The sequence below is a fragment of the Myotis myotis genome, unplaced genomic scaffold (genome assembly GCF_014108235.1).
Source record: "Myotis myotis isolate mMyoMyo1 unplaced genomic scaffold, mMyoMyo1.p scaffold_m19_p_19, whole genome shotgun sequence".
Lineage (NCBI taxonomy): Eukaryota > Metazoa > Chordata > Mammalia > Chiroptera > Vespertilionidae > Myotis > Myotis myotis.
In genome coordinates, this window is record NW_023416323.1 from 34776402 (window position 1) to 34793518 (window position 17117).

Sequence of the window (17117 nt, forward strand, 5' to 3'; positions counted from 1 at the left end):
GCGTGACTGAGAGTGGCATCACAACCTCCCAATCTTCCCTGCTCTGTGCATGACAGGGGGCGGCGCCCCAACTCCCCAATCGGCCCTGCTCTGAGCCTGACCAGGGGCTGCACCTAGGGATTGGGCCTGCCCTCTGCCACCCGGGAGCAGGCCTAAACCAGCAGGTCGTTATCTCCCGAGGGGTCCCAGACTGCGAGAGGGCACAGGCCGGGCTGAGGGACCCCCCCTCCCCCCCGAGTGCACAAATTTTTGTGCACCAGGCCTCTAGTATAGATATATACACATATCTATATATAATCACATAGACTCAGACAACAGTGTATTGCTAGCCAGAGGGAAAGGGGAGAGGAGTAGGAAGAGATGGGCAAACGTGGGTAAATAGGGGTGGAAAGAGATTTTCCTTGGGACTGTGCAGCTGATGTTTTATTGAGGTGAAACCTGTATGGTTTTGTTAACCAATGTCACCCCAGTAAACTCTATAAAAAGTAAAACAAAAAAAAACATGGATTGAATACCTATTTATTGTTATCAGTTTTGGGAAATCTGAAATGATGTAAATCTAATTTGGGGAGTTTCTGTGAGATCTAAGTTATATCTAAGTTATATCTAGTAAGTACTTGGGCCAGAAACACAGTGGCTCCTCTGTATTTGATGGTAATGAAAAAGGAAAGACTGATATTTGAAAGTAAAACAGGAAATTAACAGGAGATTAAAAACTTGGAAGTTAGGATGATGTGGAACTCTAGAAATGTGTGTCTCTTCCCCTCCTGTTTTTCCCATGAAGGAGCTCATGTGTGAAGTTTGTATGTCATGTTCATCCTGATCCCTGATTATTTCCTTAGGAAACCTGAAGAGCTAGTAAAGGCGTCTTCCCTTCCCGCAGGAAGTGCTGCTTTGGAAACATTTCTCTGGGGAATTTAAAAAACAAGAAAAGCCCGGATTCCACTGGTTTTTTGGGGATACATCCCGGTGCTCCTCATTTTGCACATTTATACGCAAACATGTACAAAATCCTTGCTGCCACTTTTTTCTTTCTGCCTGGAGAACAGCTGTGAAGATATTAATTGTGCTTCAGTTATAAATGGATCGCCGAAAGGGACGGAGCGGGCTGTGCATCTCATCAGCAGGCCCTGTCTGGGATAAATAATGAGACAGGAACTTGGTAAATTGGAAATTTGTGATAAAAACAAGATGTGATATGATGCAGTCCCACCAGCTCCTTCCTTTGGATGCATTGATTTTGAAGGCATTCCGCAAGACTGCTAGGTCAGTGGCCGTCGGTTACAAATGTTGGTTAAAAGGCCTCTATTACTGGGGTCAACTGCAAATTAGCCCAAAGGGCAAACACAAAGGTAGTATAACTGTTCAAAGGGAAAACCTCACAGATGTTATATAAAATACAGCTGGGAGGGCACAGTTGTTGGAAAACGTATGGAATCGCTTACCCTATTTCAACTAAGATTCTACTAGAAATTGGAGCCATAACTGAAATGATTGAGGGACTTTATTTGATCATTTCACTTATTTTTAAAGCAAAGTCTGTAGTTCTTTCAATATTTCCCCAAATTCTCTGAGTGTGTCTTTCAAATCTGCTAATTTCTGCTTTTTACCTTTTGTTAGCACCTAGCAACATCACTCTTCCCCAGCTTGCCATCATGATTAAACTTTGAGTAAGTTGAAATATTGACATCCCCCACACCTTGCTTTAGCTCAGCGGTTCTCAACCTGTGGGTCACGACCCCTTTGGTGGTCAAACGACCCTTTCACAGGGGTCGCCTAAGACCATCCTGCATATCAGATATTTACATTCCGATTCAGAACAGTAGCAACATGACAGTTATGAAGTAGCAACGAAAATACTTTAATGGTTGGGTCACAACATGAGGAACTGTATTTAAAGGGCCAGAAGGTTGAGATCCACTGCTTTAGCTGTTTCACTGCCCCTCCTGGGCTAGCCAGAGCTTCGTCACGTCATTTGTTAGCTAAGTGTTTAATTTCATGTCTTCCCACCAGCCTGCCCTTCAAGAAAGCAAGAATCCTCTAACTGGCACGCTTCTTAGGTGCCTCAGAGAAGGCTTGACCCATAGCAGCAGCTCAAGAAAAATGTCTGGAGGTAATGAAGGGCCCAAACAGGACATAAGCCCAGCTCACCTTGTTGGAGCCACATTGCGGATGGCGGCAGGGACAGAATGCTGTGTTTCAGGGGAGGTGGTGAACAGTTATTTATTTATTTTTTAAACCTGCTTGAAACCCGAGCTCTGTAATGATTGCCGAGTTAAGCCTGCGGTGGGTAGGACTGTCCCTTCCCACAGCCCAGTGGCTCCGTGGTTCTACTCTGCCAGGTTTGCGATTCGGTGGCAGAGTTCACCATTGTGTCTTTCATATTCCGGTGGGGGGAAACCTGTGTGAGAGGATGGCTGTGCTGATTCACTTGATTGTGGTCATTACTTCACAATGTAACCTATATCCAATCATCACATTATACACCAATTTAAATATATTACAACGTTGGGTGGTGTTTTTGTGTGTGTCAATGGGTATGTGGGGAAGGAGGGTGGCCATAGCCACACTGTTGCCATTTTTAGAAGTCTGGCTTTTAACTAGAGAATTAAGCTTATTCTAAAAGTATATATATATAAAAAAGGGAACAATTACTGCAGTGAGTGTATATATATTTATATATATTAGAGGCCCGATGCACGAAATTCGTGCAAGAGTAGGCCTTCCTTCCCCCAGCTTCAGGCACTGGCTTCCCTCTAGCACCCAGGACCCAGGCTTCCTCGCAGCCCCAGCTTCATCTAGAACAGCGGTTCTCAACCTGTGGGTCACGACCCCTTTGGGGGTCAAACGACCCTTTCACAGGGGTCGCCTAAGACCATCCTGCATATCAGATATTCACATTACAATTCATAACAGTAGCAACATGACAGTTATGAAGTAGCAAGGAAAATAATTTTATGGTTGGGTCACAACATGAGGAACTGTATTTAAAGGGCCAGAAGGTTGAGAACCACTGGTCCAGAAGGATGTCCGGTCTAATTAGCATATTATGCTTTTATTATATATTATATATATATATTTTTTTTTCCCTCCCTCATCTTGGCCTCAAATCCACACTTTATCCACACAGTGTCCCCTCACCCAGGGGCTACAGATTGTGTGATAATTTTCATGAAACCTCAGAATAAGAGTAGGAGGCAGGTGGCATTGTTCCCATTTTTTAAAATATATTTTATTAATTTTTTGCAGAGAGGAAGGGAGAGGGATAGAGAGTTAGAAACATCAATGAGAGAGAAACTGATCAGCTGCCTCCTGCACACTCCCCACCGGGGACGTGCCCGCACCCAGGGTACATGCCCTTGACCAGAATCAAACCCGGAACCCTTAAGTCCTCAGACCGATGCTCTATCCACTGAGCCAAACCAGTTAGGGCAGTTCCCATTTTTTAGAGTAGGTCACTGAGTCTTAAGGATGTAAAAAAATAATTTCTTGCTGCCTGAGAGTGGCAAGCCACTGATGAAGAATAGGACCTCAGTCCTATAACATGAACAAGAACTTCCCACACTGTAGTTATAGCCTGTATATGTTTCCCACTGGATCATGTCAGTGCCTTCTAGAAAGAAACTTAGCAAAGATTTTCTGAGTTTCCTGTAATAAAGCAAAGCCATGTGAATGCATGGCTAACATAAGCTTCAAGCACAGTCAGGACACAAACTCCACTGCTCAGTCTTGTACCTTCCACGTCTAAGTCTGAGCCCAGTGCTCAGTAGGTACTGTGCAGGTAGCCTTCGCATGCCTGAATGAGCAGGTTCCTGTAATCAAATAGAGTGAATAGAGCTTGTGCCTACTGCGATCCTGACACCTTTGGACGGCACCTGCAGAGCCACGGGTAGCACAGTTGTGTAAGTTCAGGATGGAAAAGCTGCCTGTCTAGAGATAAAACGATGCTAGTTTATTTCTTGAGAGCTCACAGGATTTCATTCCTTAGGTCACAGATTGGCAAAGGCTTGATTATTGGGAAGAGCTTCCCTAATAAGGACATACACCCTTTTCCTTTTGTGTTCTCACGGAGTCATTCCAGCCCTAGCTGGTTTGGCTCAGTGGCTAGAGCGTCGACCTGCGGACTGAAGGGTCCCGGTTTCGATTCCGGTCAATGGCACATGCCCAGGTTGCGGTCTCAATCCCTGTAGGGGGCAGGCAGCTGATCAATGGTTCTCTCTCATCATTAATGTTTCTATCTCTCTCTCCCTCTCCCTTCCTTTCTGAAATCAATAAAAAAATAAGTAAAAGAGACATTCCGATGGGGAAAGGGTTTATTTTTACACCTGGGTTTATTTATATTCGTTTTCACAGCCAGGCCTCCAAGCAGCCTCATTATCTGTTCGTGAAGGCAGTAGGCAGGCCACCATCCCATGCTGTTAGCGAGGGATGCGGAGGTACCTTTCTCCCGAGCCCAGTAAACCTGGCTGAGATGTCAGTTACACGTTTTCCTACAAGATTTTTCATTGCTTTCACCCGGTGCGTATTACAGATGTCCACAGCAATGATGCTCGGGTGAGCAGAAGGCATTTGTGTGCTCACACGCATTTCCTGAAGCATCTGATTATTCCAGAATGTTTCAGGCTCCTTGCACAAACAGCACGTTAAGGATGCCTGGATGTCTCACTAAGTGACAATGGTTTAGGTTCCCCGATGCCCCAGAACAGAATATGAAAATGGAATTTTTTAAAAAAATATTTTTATTGGTTTCAGAAAAGAAGGGAGAGGGAGAGAGAGAGAAACATCAATGATGAGAATCATTGATTGGCTGCCTTCTGCACGCCCCTTACTGGGAATTGAGCCCAAAGCCTGGGCATGTATCCTTGACTGGGCATGTATCCTTGACCGGCATGGAACCTAGGACCCTTCAGTCAGCAGGCTGATGCTCTATCCACTGAGCCAAATCCGCTAGAGCGGAAATGGAATTTTATTTCCCTAGCTTCTGTCCCAAATCACAGAGCCAGAGAAGCACCAGGATGCATTTCGGCGCTGTCTGTTCACCTGAGTGCCGTTAAGAACCTGTCCCCGTTTCTGTAATAAATTCAACGTGACACGTGTAGAAGTTGGCAGCTGCATTCCGCTGCACGCTGAGTGTGGGCGCATGAAGAGAACATCCAGTGAGCAATGGTGAGGCCTTTGCAAAAGGAGAAGGCAGGGGACGTGGTGTAGGATTTCCCTGTGTGATGTGTGTCTGACAAGGGAGGTCTCTCCGATCAATGGCAGGCGCTTGCTACCTCCGCCTCCTACTCCGTTGGCTTTTATAAATCACAAGATTGCTCCCCAACCAAAGGAAAGGGTTTGATCTCCGACATCCCCCCCTGCCATAAGGTTCCTAGTTAGCCCACAGCCATTCAGAGAAGAGAGGTTCCTAGAAGGAAGGGAGTCCTTGTCTCCCTGCCTACAGGGACATGCACAGTTCACTGTCATTTCCCCCACAGCCTGGCTGGGGAGGAATTCTCCATACACAGGGTTAAAGAGACACACCTTGATTTGTACAGATCCGTGTTTAAATCCCCTCATCTCTCAAAGTTCCCCTAAGGTGGTCCTTGGAGGTTTGGATATGTGGCATTTGTGTTCTATAATTAAATAAGCCAAAACAAAAAACAAATAAACAAAACGGGGATGATTAGGCCATCTTTCCCCCTGGGGGTGTCTGCCTGAGGCCCTTTGGGACACATGGATGTTGAAGACTATGGTATCCGTTAGGGAGACATGAAGAAAAATGCCTTGGCTGCTCGGATTTATTTCTGACTTTAGATGTATGTTCTTCCTGGGGGTAGGGGTGCTGGAGGGAACCGCTATAAACCAATAAAGCTCTCGAAGTACGTGCCAGTCAGGTGCACAGGCATCTCAGAGCATTGTTCCATAAAACTAAAAAAATCATGCCTTTGTCCTGACACACTTAGGAAAAAAAAAACCTCGGGGCCAGAGGCGTCCGCTTCTAGTAAACGATAACTTAAACATCAACAGGTGATGCAGGTCCTGGGAAAGTATTGCTCTGGTATCCAACAACAACCAAAACGGGTCTCCATGGCGATGCCTGTGTCCCGTTACCTCTGGCATCGCCTCATCCTTGGGAACATTAGGAAGGCGGACAGGGAAGGTGGGCTGAGGGTTACGTTTTAGTCACATAATAAAGGCAGTTGCTCTGTGACCTGTGGTCTTTGGACATGCGGATGCTTAAGAGAGACAGCGTCAGATGGCAATGCCAGACACCCTGTCTGTCCGTGGATCGTACATGCTAAGCCTGGATCCGGGCAGCTAGAAAGTCACATAAAAAGCATGAAGATCTCCTGGCAGGTGTGGCTCAGTTGGCTAAGCTGGGTCCCATGCACCAAGAGGTCCCCAGTTCGATTCCCAGTCAGGGCACATGCCCGGGTTTCGGACTAGATCCCCAGTAGGGAGCATGCAGGAGGCAGCCGATCAATGTTTCTCTCTCATTGATGTTTCTATCTCTCTCTCCCTCTAAAAAAAAAAAGAAAATCAATAAAAATATATATTTTTAAAAAAAGTTATAGATGGCAGTAAGAGTCCAGGAATTACAGCTACTGGCCAAGGTTCTGCTGCTTCATGCCCCTGCCTGCCACTGGATTGCTTATTCTCCGAAAATGGATCGCGGGGCACTCTTTGCAAATGGGGTTGGTGTTGCTCACATCATCAGAGCGTTCGCTTCTCCGGTGCGCGCATTTTCACGCTGCACCAAACCTTTGTTTCCCTGCTCAGGGTGTCAGCACCAGCATTTTTCTTTCTGAATAATGTGCAGAATTGGTGTGCTGACGTGCTCATAAAGAAAGGAGAGCCTCGCTCACGGAGCGGCGCTCCCCAAAACCCAACGTCTTATTTTCTCTAAGACCCTTCATCTTAGTTTGTCAGCCGACCGGAACCTCTAGCCTGACACTGTAAAAATGTTGGATGGTTAATGTTGCTTGTAGCGTTGGCTTTCATTTTTATTGGGGGGGGGGGTAGGGGGAATGTGAGGGTCCCGCTGTTAAAGGGAGCAAACTTTAAGGTGTTGCAAGAAGAGGCTGATGCTATAAGCCCTGTGTTCATTGCAGCCCCAGCAGCACGCTGGCCGATCTCATTTAACTAAGAAACTAAATGCAGAAAAATGGGTCTATTAAAAGCAGAATTCACCTTGGCATTGACCTGTTCCTACTTGACTTGTTACTGGCAGGATGAATTGTGGTGACGGGGATCATTTTTGTTGACAGCAGCTGGAAATACAACAGCTATATTATTATAATAGGATCAGCATCAAGTTGGATTATAATAGGGGCTTTCTTGGAGCAGTGGCACGGTGTCAAATTTATAGTCGCCCGCTAAATGAGTCTCTTGTATCCCTGACAAAGGGACAAAAACAGTTCCCAATGAAAACACAAACAGAGGATCCTGTTCTGTTTGGCGGGTATTGCTCGGGGCCCCATTTATCACACACCAACACTCGCCGCTTTGAAGACACATTATCCTGCAAGGTTTCCACTTTGCAGTTTGCCTCTGTGGTCTGCATCCTGCATGCATTTCCCATGGAGAAGCCTACACCGCAGCTTGCATCGTTTCGGCCGCAAGATTAACCTCAAAGCATCCATTCTCCCCACCTCCGGGGAATCCCTTGACAAATGCATCCGCAAAACCTCTACACGCATCGACTATGCCCGCGCACAGGTGCGTCGACAGTCTTGAGTCACTATTAAGAGGAACATCATCCTTGAAGGGAAGTCCCGCTGCCTTTTCATTGTCAGATGTCTAACCTTGAAAGATGCAGGTTTGCCAGGAAGCCGGGTGTCAGGCAGGAATAGCCTGGATGAGGATGTGGGGAGAAACGTGCCTTAGTTCTGTTGCGGTCCCCAGCCCAGTCATCCATCTTGGCAAGTGTGTGTGGGATCTGCACGGGCCGGGAGATGGCGACGACATCCATTCAAATAACATGGAGAAACTGACATTGCCCGGTGCCTGACTCGGTGCTGACGACATCAAAACGCATTTTTGGGCCCACTCCCATTTTACAATACCGAGGAAACTGACAGGATGGGTGGGGTGGGACAATGTGAGATTGTGTGTGTGTGTGTGTGTGTGTGTTTTGTAAAAGGACATGAACATATTGTTACATTTGGAAATGTGTTTTTTGTGTAAGAAAATGTAAGAAAATACCCTACTATGAAAATAATTAGGCAGAACTATACTTAGTTATAAATGACATCACCACCACTTAAAATTAGTTTATTTTTTAAAAGATATCTTTGTTGATTTCAGAGAGGCAGGGAGAGGGAGAGAGAAATAGAAACATCAGTGATGAGAGCGAATCATTGATTGGCTGCCTCCTCCACGCCCCACACTGGGGAAGGGAGCTCGAAACCCAGGCACGTGCCCTGACTGGGAATCGAACTGTAACCGCTCACTGAGCCACACCAGCCTGGAATAAAATTAGTTGATTATTTAGTCTCCCACATGTAAGGGAAGCTCTCAGAAATATCATGTGGCTAACTCTTCTGTATCTTTTGCATAAATTATTACATTTAGTTATCTCAACAAGCCTAACATGTAACAATGACTGCCACCTTCCTGTTTAGAAATTACAGAACTGAAGCTGAGACATGTTTTGTGACTTGGCAGAGGACACAGGGGAAGTGAGAGTGGGGAGTGGAATATGAAGCAAATGATCTGGCTCAAGACAGTTTGGCTCCAAATGATCTCCTCCGTCCCTTTTTTATACTTAATATTATCTCATTTGATCCTCACACAAATCTTTTGAGGTTTGCAGAATAAAAATTACCGCCTTCACGCGTGAAAAAGACTGACTCACAGATCATGCAAATGACAGAGATTTCTCTCCTTCCTCCCACCTCAGCGTTTGCTGATGTGACCACGGGATGCCTCTCACAATAAGAGAGCATCCCATTACAATAATCAGCGAAAATAGACATCATGATGACCAGTCTCACGGTTGTAAACTCCCGAGGGACTTTCCCCAACTCTCACTTAACAAGAAATCATCTCCATGCTTCTTTATGACATGTGAATAGTCTAAAAAAAAAAAAATACTTTATTTTCCAAACACATCTGAGTAAGAGTTCCTCAAAGTAATCACCATAGAAATGAACACTTCTATGGCGAAGAATGAAGTCTGGTGCCCAGTACAGTCGTTCTGAACTATGGCTTTAGATCAGAATTGCCCGGGAAGATTTTTGAAAACACTCCACCACCATCCCTATTTTACCATCCCTTAGACCTGAAAGAGACCACAGGCACCTAAGTAGTTTTCAAAGCCAGATTCTGAGAAGTAGGTAGGGTTGGTAGTTGGGACTCCCAGGTATCACGTATGGTAAAATCTGTGTTAGCTCCTGCAAATGGTATTTTGATTAAGCCTCATAATAACTCTAATGCATGTTGTAGATCTGAAATCTGAGACTAAGACAGGATAAATGATTTGCCCAAAGAGATAGAGGTTAAGTCTTTTGAAAGATACATATTCCATTGGCAAAACTATTAACCCCCAGCTACTCTGCCCCTAGATACCCACCCAACATATGTACACAGGAATTCTGGCTTTGTTTAGAAACTCTCCATATTTGTATTTTTCTCTATAAAGACACTTAAAAAAAATTTTTTTTTATGTAAGGGTCACCTTTATTTGTTGATGACAGGGATTTTTTTTAATGACAGGAACTTTAGACTCTCTGATCATTTCTCTTTCTGCAGTGAATGGAACCGTGTGTTCACACTCATGAATGTCACACCATACTGAGTAGAGTGTTTGACTTTATTTTTCTGATAATGCTTCATAACAAGGAACAACATTTCTCCTTTAAAAAAAATCAAAGTAAAATCTCAAGACAGCAACAAACACAGCAAAACAACAAATGGGGGCATGGTCTTCCCCACAGAGGAGTTCACCCCTCCCTTCAGTCTCTGTCGGTTCTTTCAGTGACTCTTAAATTCATTCTTGAACTTTTCTGGAATGAATTTTAGACTCAGAGAAAATTTGCAAAAATAGTTCCCTTGCTCAGTTTACCCCCAGTGGGACATCTTACATACATTTAGGACAGGGCCAAAAGGAGAAAATTCACAGTGATGTCCATCTTTATTGTCATTACCCAGTGTTAATGTTTCATCTCCTCTTCCCTGGACTGCTGCTATCTATCCCCTTACTAGAGGCCTGGTTCAAGAAATTCATGCACGGGTAGGGTCCCTAGGCCTGGCCAGCGATCAGGGCCGATCAGAGCCTTGCAGGTGCTGGCTGGGTTCTTCCTTCCGGCTGCTGACCAAGGCCTCCCTTCCCTGGCTGCCAGCCGGGGTCTCCCTTCTCCAGCTGCCAGCTGCTGGCCTGGGCCTTCCTTCATTCTGCACCGCCCCCTGGTGGTCAGCACACATCATAGCTAGCAATTGGTCTCCTGGCTGAACTCCTGTGGGGACAATTTGCATATTAGGCATATATATATATAACTTGTCTGATCTAATCATCTACATCTCTGCCTCCAGTCCAATTTGGGAGCACGAACAGAGAGAGAGAGGCCCACGGTGTAGGACTGCTCTCTTAATGAAATGTCTTCTTTAAAGCCAGCGCTCCCTATCTTGGCATTCAAATGTCTCCTCTAGGCCCAGCCACTCTGGCTCAGTGGATAGAGTGTGGGTCTGAGGATTGAAGGGTCCCAGGTTCCATTCCCGTCAAGAGCATGTACCTCAGTTGCAGGCTCTGTCCCACGACGGGGGCGCATATGGGAGGCAACCTATCGATGTGTCTCTCTCACATTGATATTTCTCTCTGTCTCTCCTGCTCCCTTCCAATCTCTCTAAAAATCAATGGAAAAATATCCTCAGATGAGGGTTAACAACAACAAAAAATGCCCCCTGCACCTTATTCTCAGTTTGCATCCCCAAATTTAGCTTTGATGGCTGACTCTTCCAGTCATATCTTTTCTTAAGAAGCATTTTGGAACTTTTATCTCACTATCCTCCTCTCACCTGGAAAGTTTTTCCTCTAATTCTTCTCCATCCCATATAGTATTCAAATAACTACAAACATTGTACTTTCACATGCTTGTTTTAATCAGCTAGTTGATGAGTTGCTTGTGAACATGAGCCTTAAGTTTGTTTTTCTATATGGTTCCCTGTGCCGGGTGGAAAGACATTCAGCACATCTTTTTTTTTTCTCACTGTATATTTTGTAGAACCTCTGAATCATACTTCTGAGTAGGAATTCCAATTTGACAGGCCTATCAACTGCTCAACAAATATTATTGTTACATGTTCCTGGGGAGCATCCGTCATCAAAAATGTTTCCAAAAAGATTTGACTTGGCAAGATCTTGGCAAAGCTCTGCCTTATTCCAGTAAACACAGAAGTACGCTGCTGAGATCCACCTATGACTTCCGTCTGGTTGGAAACAGTCTTGCCCTCATTGCTGGGAGTGTTGATATTGACTGCTCAGGGCTGATTCTCCCTCAGCGGAAGGGGGCTGTCTGGTCCAGCCTGCATTCCCAGGGGCATTCCAGTAGCCAACAGCCGGTCGGTACTGGGGTCCAAAAGCCTGGCCCCATTTCCTCAATGACATTCTAGCTCTGGAGTCCCCAGGGGAGTCCACGGAGGCCTTTGATGTGATGGCATCACAGCCCAAGTGATGGAATGACGTCCAGCTCAATATCATCCTTTTGCCTCCCCAAGATACTGATCAAAGGGGATTCCCCAATACAAATTCTGCAAGAGATCTCTACTATCTCAGACTCTACATTCATCTGTGATGCTTTCCTCCCATTCCTCATGAAATCGACACATGGCTTATTCATTCATCCGCTCATTCCAAGAGCCAATATACGTTTGCTAATTACCATATGTCCCACACCTCCTGGATCAGGACGACCCCGACCCTGCCCTTGTAGAAGGTGATGCTTGTGATCTCACCAGACATCTCCAATGTCTCCCCAGTTTCAGCCATTCACAGAATTACCCACCGTCTCTCTGAGTCTTTTGCCTTCACTTGTATTTGACTGATGGCTCAGCATGTCTCCCAAGCACCTCTACTTCTGGTTAAACTCTGCCTGTCTTGAATAATTTAACTCAAAGGCTATGTCTCCTAGAAAGCTGTCCTTGGCCACTCCCTCTGCTGGACTAAATGGGGGGGTCCAAATCTGGTGTTACTGCTTTCAGCTGAATTTCCCGGTATAGCTGTCTGCCCCTAACTTTTCCTCTCCCACCAAACTGTGAGCTTCTTGCCTGTCATTTTGTCTTAGTATATATGCTTTATATCAGGCAGGCCATATGTGCTACCTGCTGAATGAATGAGAGAATAAAAGATAGATAATTTATCCTGAAAAAATTAGAAGGTGTGCTTCTATTATCCATAAGGCCTCATTCCCTAAACATGCTGATGAATTGGTGGTCCCGACCTGATTTTATATTCTGAGGAACGGAATAAGATGGATAAACTACCCCTTTAATATCTCTGTAGAGATTTTACCAGCAGCCATTTTTAAAATATTTTCAGTTGTGCTTTTACAAAACTTCAGTGCTGCATGTGCTATTGTATTATTAAGCTTATGTTTCATATTTCTTTGGTACGCTTCCTGTTCAATAGTCTCCATGCCTACGTGGGTCGGAGAGGTAGCTTAAAAATGAAAACTACAAAGAAATCTTCAAGAATACGGATTCTAAAAGGGCTATCTTTATATAGCGCTTCAACCTAGCAGTACTTTTTCTTTTGAAAAACTTGGATATTGTTGAAGTTATGATGGAGTAGTTATCTCCTTATCCTAAAAAAGACTTCTTTTCTTCCTTATTCCCACACATGCAGTTCTGTAGGATATGCTTAGCAAATTTTAGCTCTTGGCAAGAATCATGTGTTAATTATTATCTTTCTCACTCTCTCTCTCTTTTTTTTTTTTTTTTTTTAGGTACGTCTGTCACTAATGTAACAGCCACCGATGCTGATGACCCAGTTTATGGCAACAGCGCCAAGTTGGTGTACAGCATCCTGGAGGGGCAGCCTTATTTTTCCATTGAGCCAGAAACAGGTTTGTGAACTAAATTTTGAATTCTATTCACCATGTTATTGCTTCAGGGAAACACTTTTCTCGGGATTTGGATTATGAAATGTTACGGTTAAGTACTTTACTGCCTGTATCAATAATATTCGAATGTGTTCTTTCTGTGCAGTGTGAGGTACATGGCAAGCCCAGCCATCATTTTGATGTTGATTAAAACAAATTGCAGCCCCTTTGTACAACATCACCTATTTAACAGCTGGCCTGCCACCTGCTTTTTTTTTTTAATGTATTTTTATTGATTTCAGAGAGGAAGGGAGAGGGAAAGAGAGATAGGAACATCAGTGATGAGAGAGAATTATCAATTGGCTGCCTCCTGCACACCCCTGCTGGGGATGGAGCCCACAACCCGGGCATGTGCCCTTGACCGGAATCGAAGCCGGGACCCTTCCGTCTGCAGGCCAACATTCTATCCACGGAGCCAAACCAGCCATGGTCTGCCACCTGCTTTTATCCTGGGTTTGGAGAGAAGAGTGTCTATGAATCCAGACAATTGAAATATCAAATTTAAGAATAAATTTAGCTACTATGTGTTGACTGTAAGATGCTTGGCTTATCCATCTGTCTAAATTTCAACTTGCTCATCTATAAAGTGGGTACAGAATCTACCTCCTAAGGCAGTGATGGCGAACCTATGACACGCGTATCAGAGGTGACACGCGAACTCATTTTTTTGGTTGATTTTTCTTTGTGAAATGGCATTTAAATATATAAAATAAATATCAAAATATCAAAAATATAAGTCTTTGTTTTACTATGGTTGCAAATATCAAAAAATTTCTATATGTGACACGGCTCCAGAGTTAAGCTAGGGTTTTTCAAAATGCTGACACGCCGAGCTCAAAAGGTTCGCCATCAAAGTTAGGGTGATGAACAAGATCAGGTGAAGCAATAAATACCAGCCATGCAGTGTATGACACATGGTAACAATTCAATGGATGGATAGTATATTTGCTATTAGATTCCTCATTTTTAAAACAGATGCTGACATTTACTCACTAGAGTTCGTTACAAAGATATTATTATGTATTCTAATATAATACATTGTCATATTATATGTAATATGTTTTATTATTATTATTGCCACTAATAATTCTGGGTCTGGTAGTACAGATTTTAGAACCATAATTTTATTAAATAATAGTTTCTGCAAATGAAGATAAATCTTTTTATTTTTAAAAATTTTAATAATGTCCTTATAGACATTTCGTTAGGCTTTTTATAATCCACAGGCTAGTTGGGTGGCACACTTGAAAATTATCACACAAAAAACAGTATCATTTGTGTGTATGTTTCTGTATCTGGTGGTTTAGCCTGCAAATTTCCAAGTAGAAAAAATTTAATATGTGGCTACATGCACATATAGTATCATTTCTTTGATTCATGAGTTTTCAGCATTATTGAGATAAATGTCCATGTCGTGCCATTAAGTCAATTATTAATTAAATTAAAAATTTAAAGCCCCTCTTTTCTTTCTTTGAATCCAAAGAGTAAAATCCTCATACATTTGAAAGTGAGAAAAGTAGTATTTATACATAAATAGGTCATGGGCTTAAAATTAAATTTAGACTTGGAAACAGGAAAGAACTCTTCTATGATGCACTAATTAGGGCATCATTACATATTCTTCCTCAGTGAAGAAGGGCGTCTGTCATAAACTTCATCTCCTTTGGGCTCCTCGATGACCCTGGAGAAATGGCAGAATGCTGGGTTTTTAAGGAAAAAGAAAAAAAAAAAAAGGAAATGTCCTATTACTTGGCCAAAGTCACAGTGACAGAATCGGGGTCAGAATTGGAACTCACAGCCAGATCCTCGATTTCAAAGCCATTATCAGACACAGTGAAACTTCACTTTGTTCAAAGTCTCATTGACTTATATGACCATTTGCTTAATGAAGTGTTCTCAGCAACACTTAATATTTACATTTTACCCAGCATCTGAATGTCTGTCTCTGCATGCATTCATTTTAGTTTTATCATTTCCAAGTTGACAGATACAAATTTATCTGATTTATATTTTTAGAAAGTAGATTCTGGGACTGCTGTAAAAAAAAATGGAATGAAGAGAAATGATACTTGAAACATGTATATAGTAGTTGCTCAAGAAATACCAGTTTAGTGGAGTTGCATTTTTAAACAACTAAAGCTGTCACAATGCAGAAAGAAATAGAGTCTCATTTAGGTAATCGATAAAGGGCCAGCCTGAGTTCTTTTGCTGAAACATACTAGTGAATGGGTAGGAATGAAATGGAAACATTTTTGTATAAATGCTGGCACAGTTACACTTGCCTGTGCTCCAATGAAAGCAGAGTGTTAGCTGTTTCTTCCTCTCTTTCAATAGTATGTTGGCTATTCTGGGTCGTTTGCCTCTCCATATTCATTTTTAAATTCATTTGTTGATATCCAAACAATAATTTGCTAAGATTTTTATTTTGATTGCAGTCTATAGGGAAAATTGATATCTTAACAATATTGAGACTTCCTATCCATGAACATGGGATATCTCTCCATTTATTTACTCTTTGATTTCATTATTTAAGGGTTTATAGTTTTGTCATATAGCTTTTGTATATGTTTTGATAGATTTATGCTTAAGTATTTCATTTTGTGTGCTAATGTAAAAGATGTTGTGCTGTAATTTTAAATTAGTTGTCATTCTGTAGAAAAGCAATTGACCTTATATTCTGAGGGTGTGTGTGTGTGTGTGTGTGTGTGTGTGTGTGTGTGTGTTGCTTTTTCACTTTCTACATAGACAACTCTGTCATCTGCCAAAAAAAAACACAGATATAAAGTTTTATGTCTTCCTTCCCAATCTGTATGCCTTTTATTTCCTTTTCTAGTCTCATTGCAATAGTAAGAGCTTCCAGAATAGTGTTGAAAATTAGTGGTGTTAGGGTAATGCTGGCTCCATCGAATGAGTTTGGAAGTGTTTCCTCTGTTTCTATCCTCTGAAAGAGATTGTACAGACTTGGTATAACTTCTTCATTAAACATTTGGTGGAATTTACCAGTGAACCTATCTGGGCCTGACCACATTCCCTTTTCTTCTTTTTTGCACACACACACACACACACACACACACACACACACACACACATATATATATATGTATATATATATATATATTTAGAGAGGGAGAGGAAGGGAGAGGGATAGAAAGATAGAAACACAGATGAGGGGGAAACATCAATTGGCAGCTTTCTGCACACCCCCTACTGGGGATCGAGCCTGCAACCTTGGCATGTGCCCTGACAGGTAACTGATCTGGTGGCCTCTTGTTTCATGGGTCAATGCTCAACCACTGAGCCACACCAGCCAGACCCATTTCCTTTTCATAACAGGATCCTGGCCTTACCCATGAGGATCAGACTTCTAGCTTTAAAGATAAATGTTATGACAGTGATCATTCCTTTACCAGACTATGGGACATGAACACAGTCAAGATATTTATAAAAAAGAAGGTTTCCCATGGAGCACAGTCATCAAGTCCTTGATGCCAGGACATTTTCAATAAGGAAAAGATACAGAGCATAGGAGATAAGAAACCCTTTACGTTTCTTGTTTTATCCTCACAGGAATGCTAGAACAGAACTCTGGACTTCGGGACAGATCAGTTTTGCTGTCCTCTTGTTTGTTATATTTCAAATTTATAGAATTATTTTCTGTTGCTATGAGCTATTAATCTCTCTACCTCACGGAGTGATCCTTCTCTTGTTTCAGGTATAAGCTTAAGACAAGAGATTTGCCATTTGTTCTATTAATTTGCTTCTTTGAGTTCATAATCAGTGATTAATGCACCTATTAGCTTATTTATATGTTTAAGTCACTTCTCAAGCTAGAATATACAGTCTATGAAAGAATGGGGGTTTGTCTTATTTGTTCATTTTATATCCCTTTTCATATGTGTTTTAGATAGGAAAGCAGGATGAAAAAGAGATGCAAAGGAAGGATAGGAGAGGGGGGGAAGGGGAGCATGGATTAATATAGAGAAAAGCTTGCCCAACTCACACAGAAGATGTATGATGAACCCACTAGGGAATGCAACT

The 17117-nt window shown here is 42.8% G+C and overlaps 1 protein-coding gene across 2 annotated transcripts in view; it reads left to right on the plus strand.

Moving 5' to 3' along the window:
- Window positions 1-17117, plus strand: part of CDH8 (cadherin 8) — a 323696-nt gene that overhangs the window by 139799 nt on the left and 166780 nt on the right. For both annotated transcript variants that reach the window (XM_036346731.1, XM_036346729.1), the window contains exon 4: window positions 12924-13043. In XM_036346731.1, coding sequence (XP_036202624.1) covers window positions 12924-13043 — 120 coding nt within the window. The remainder of the gene's footprint in view (window positions 1-12923; window positions 13044-17117) is intronic.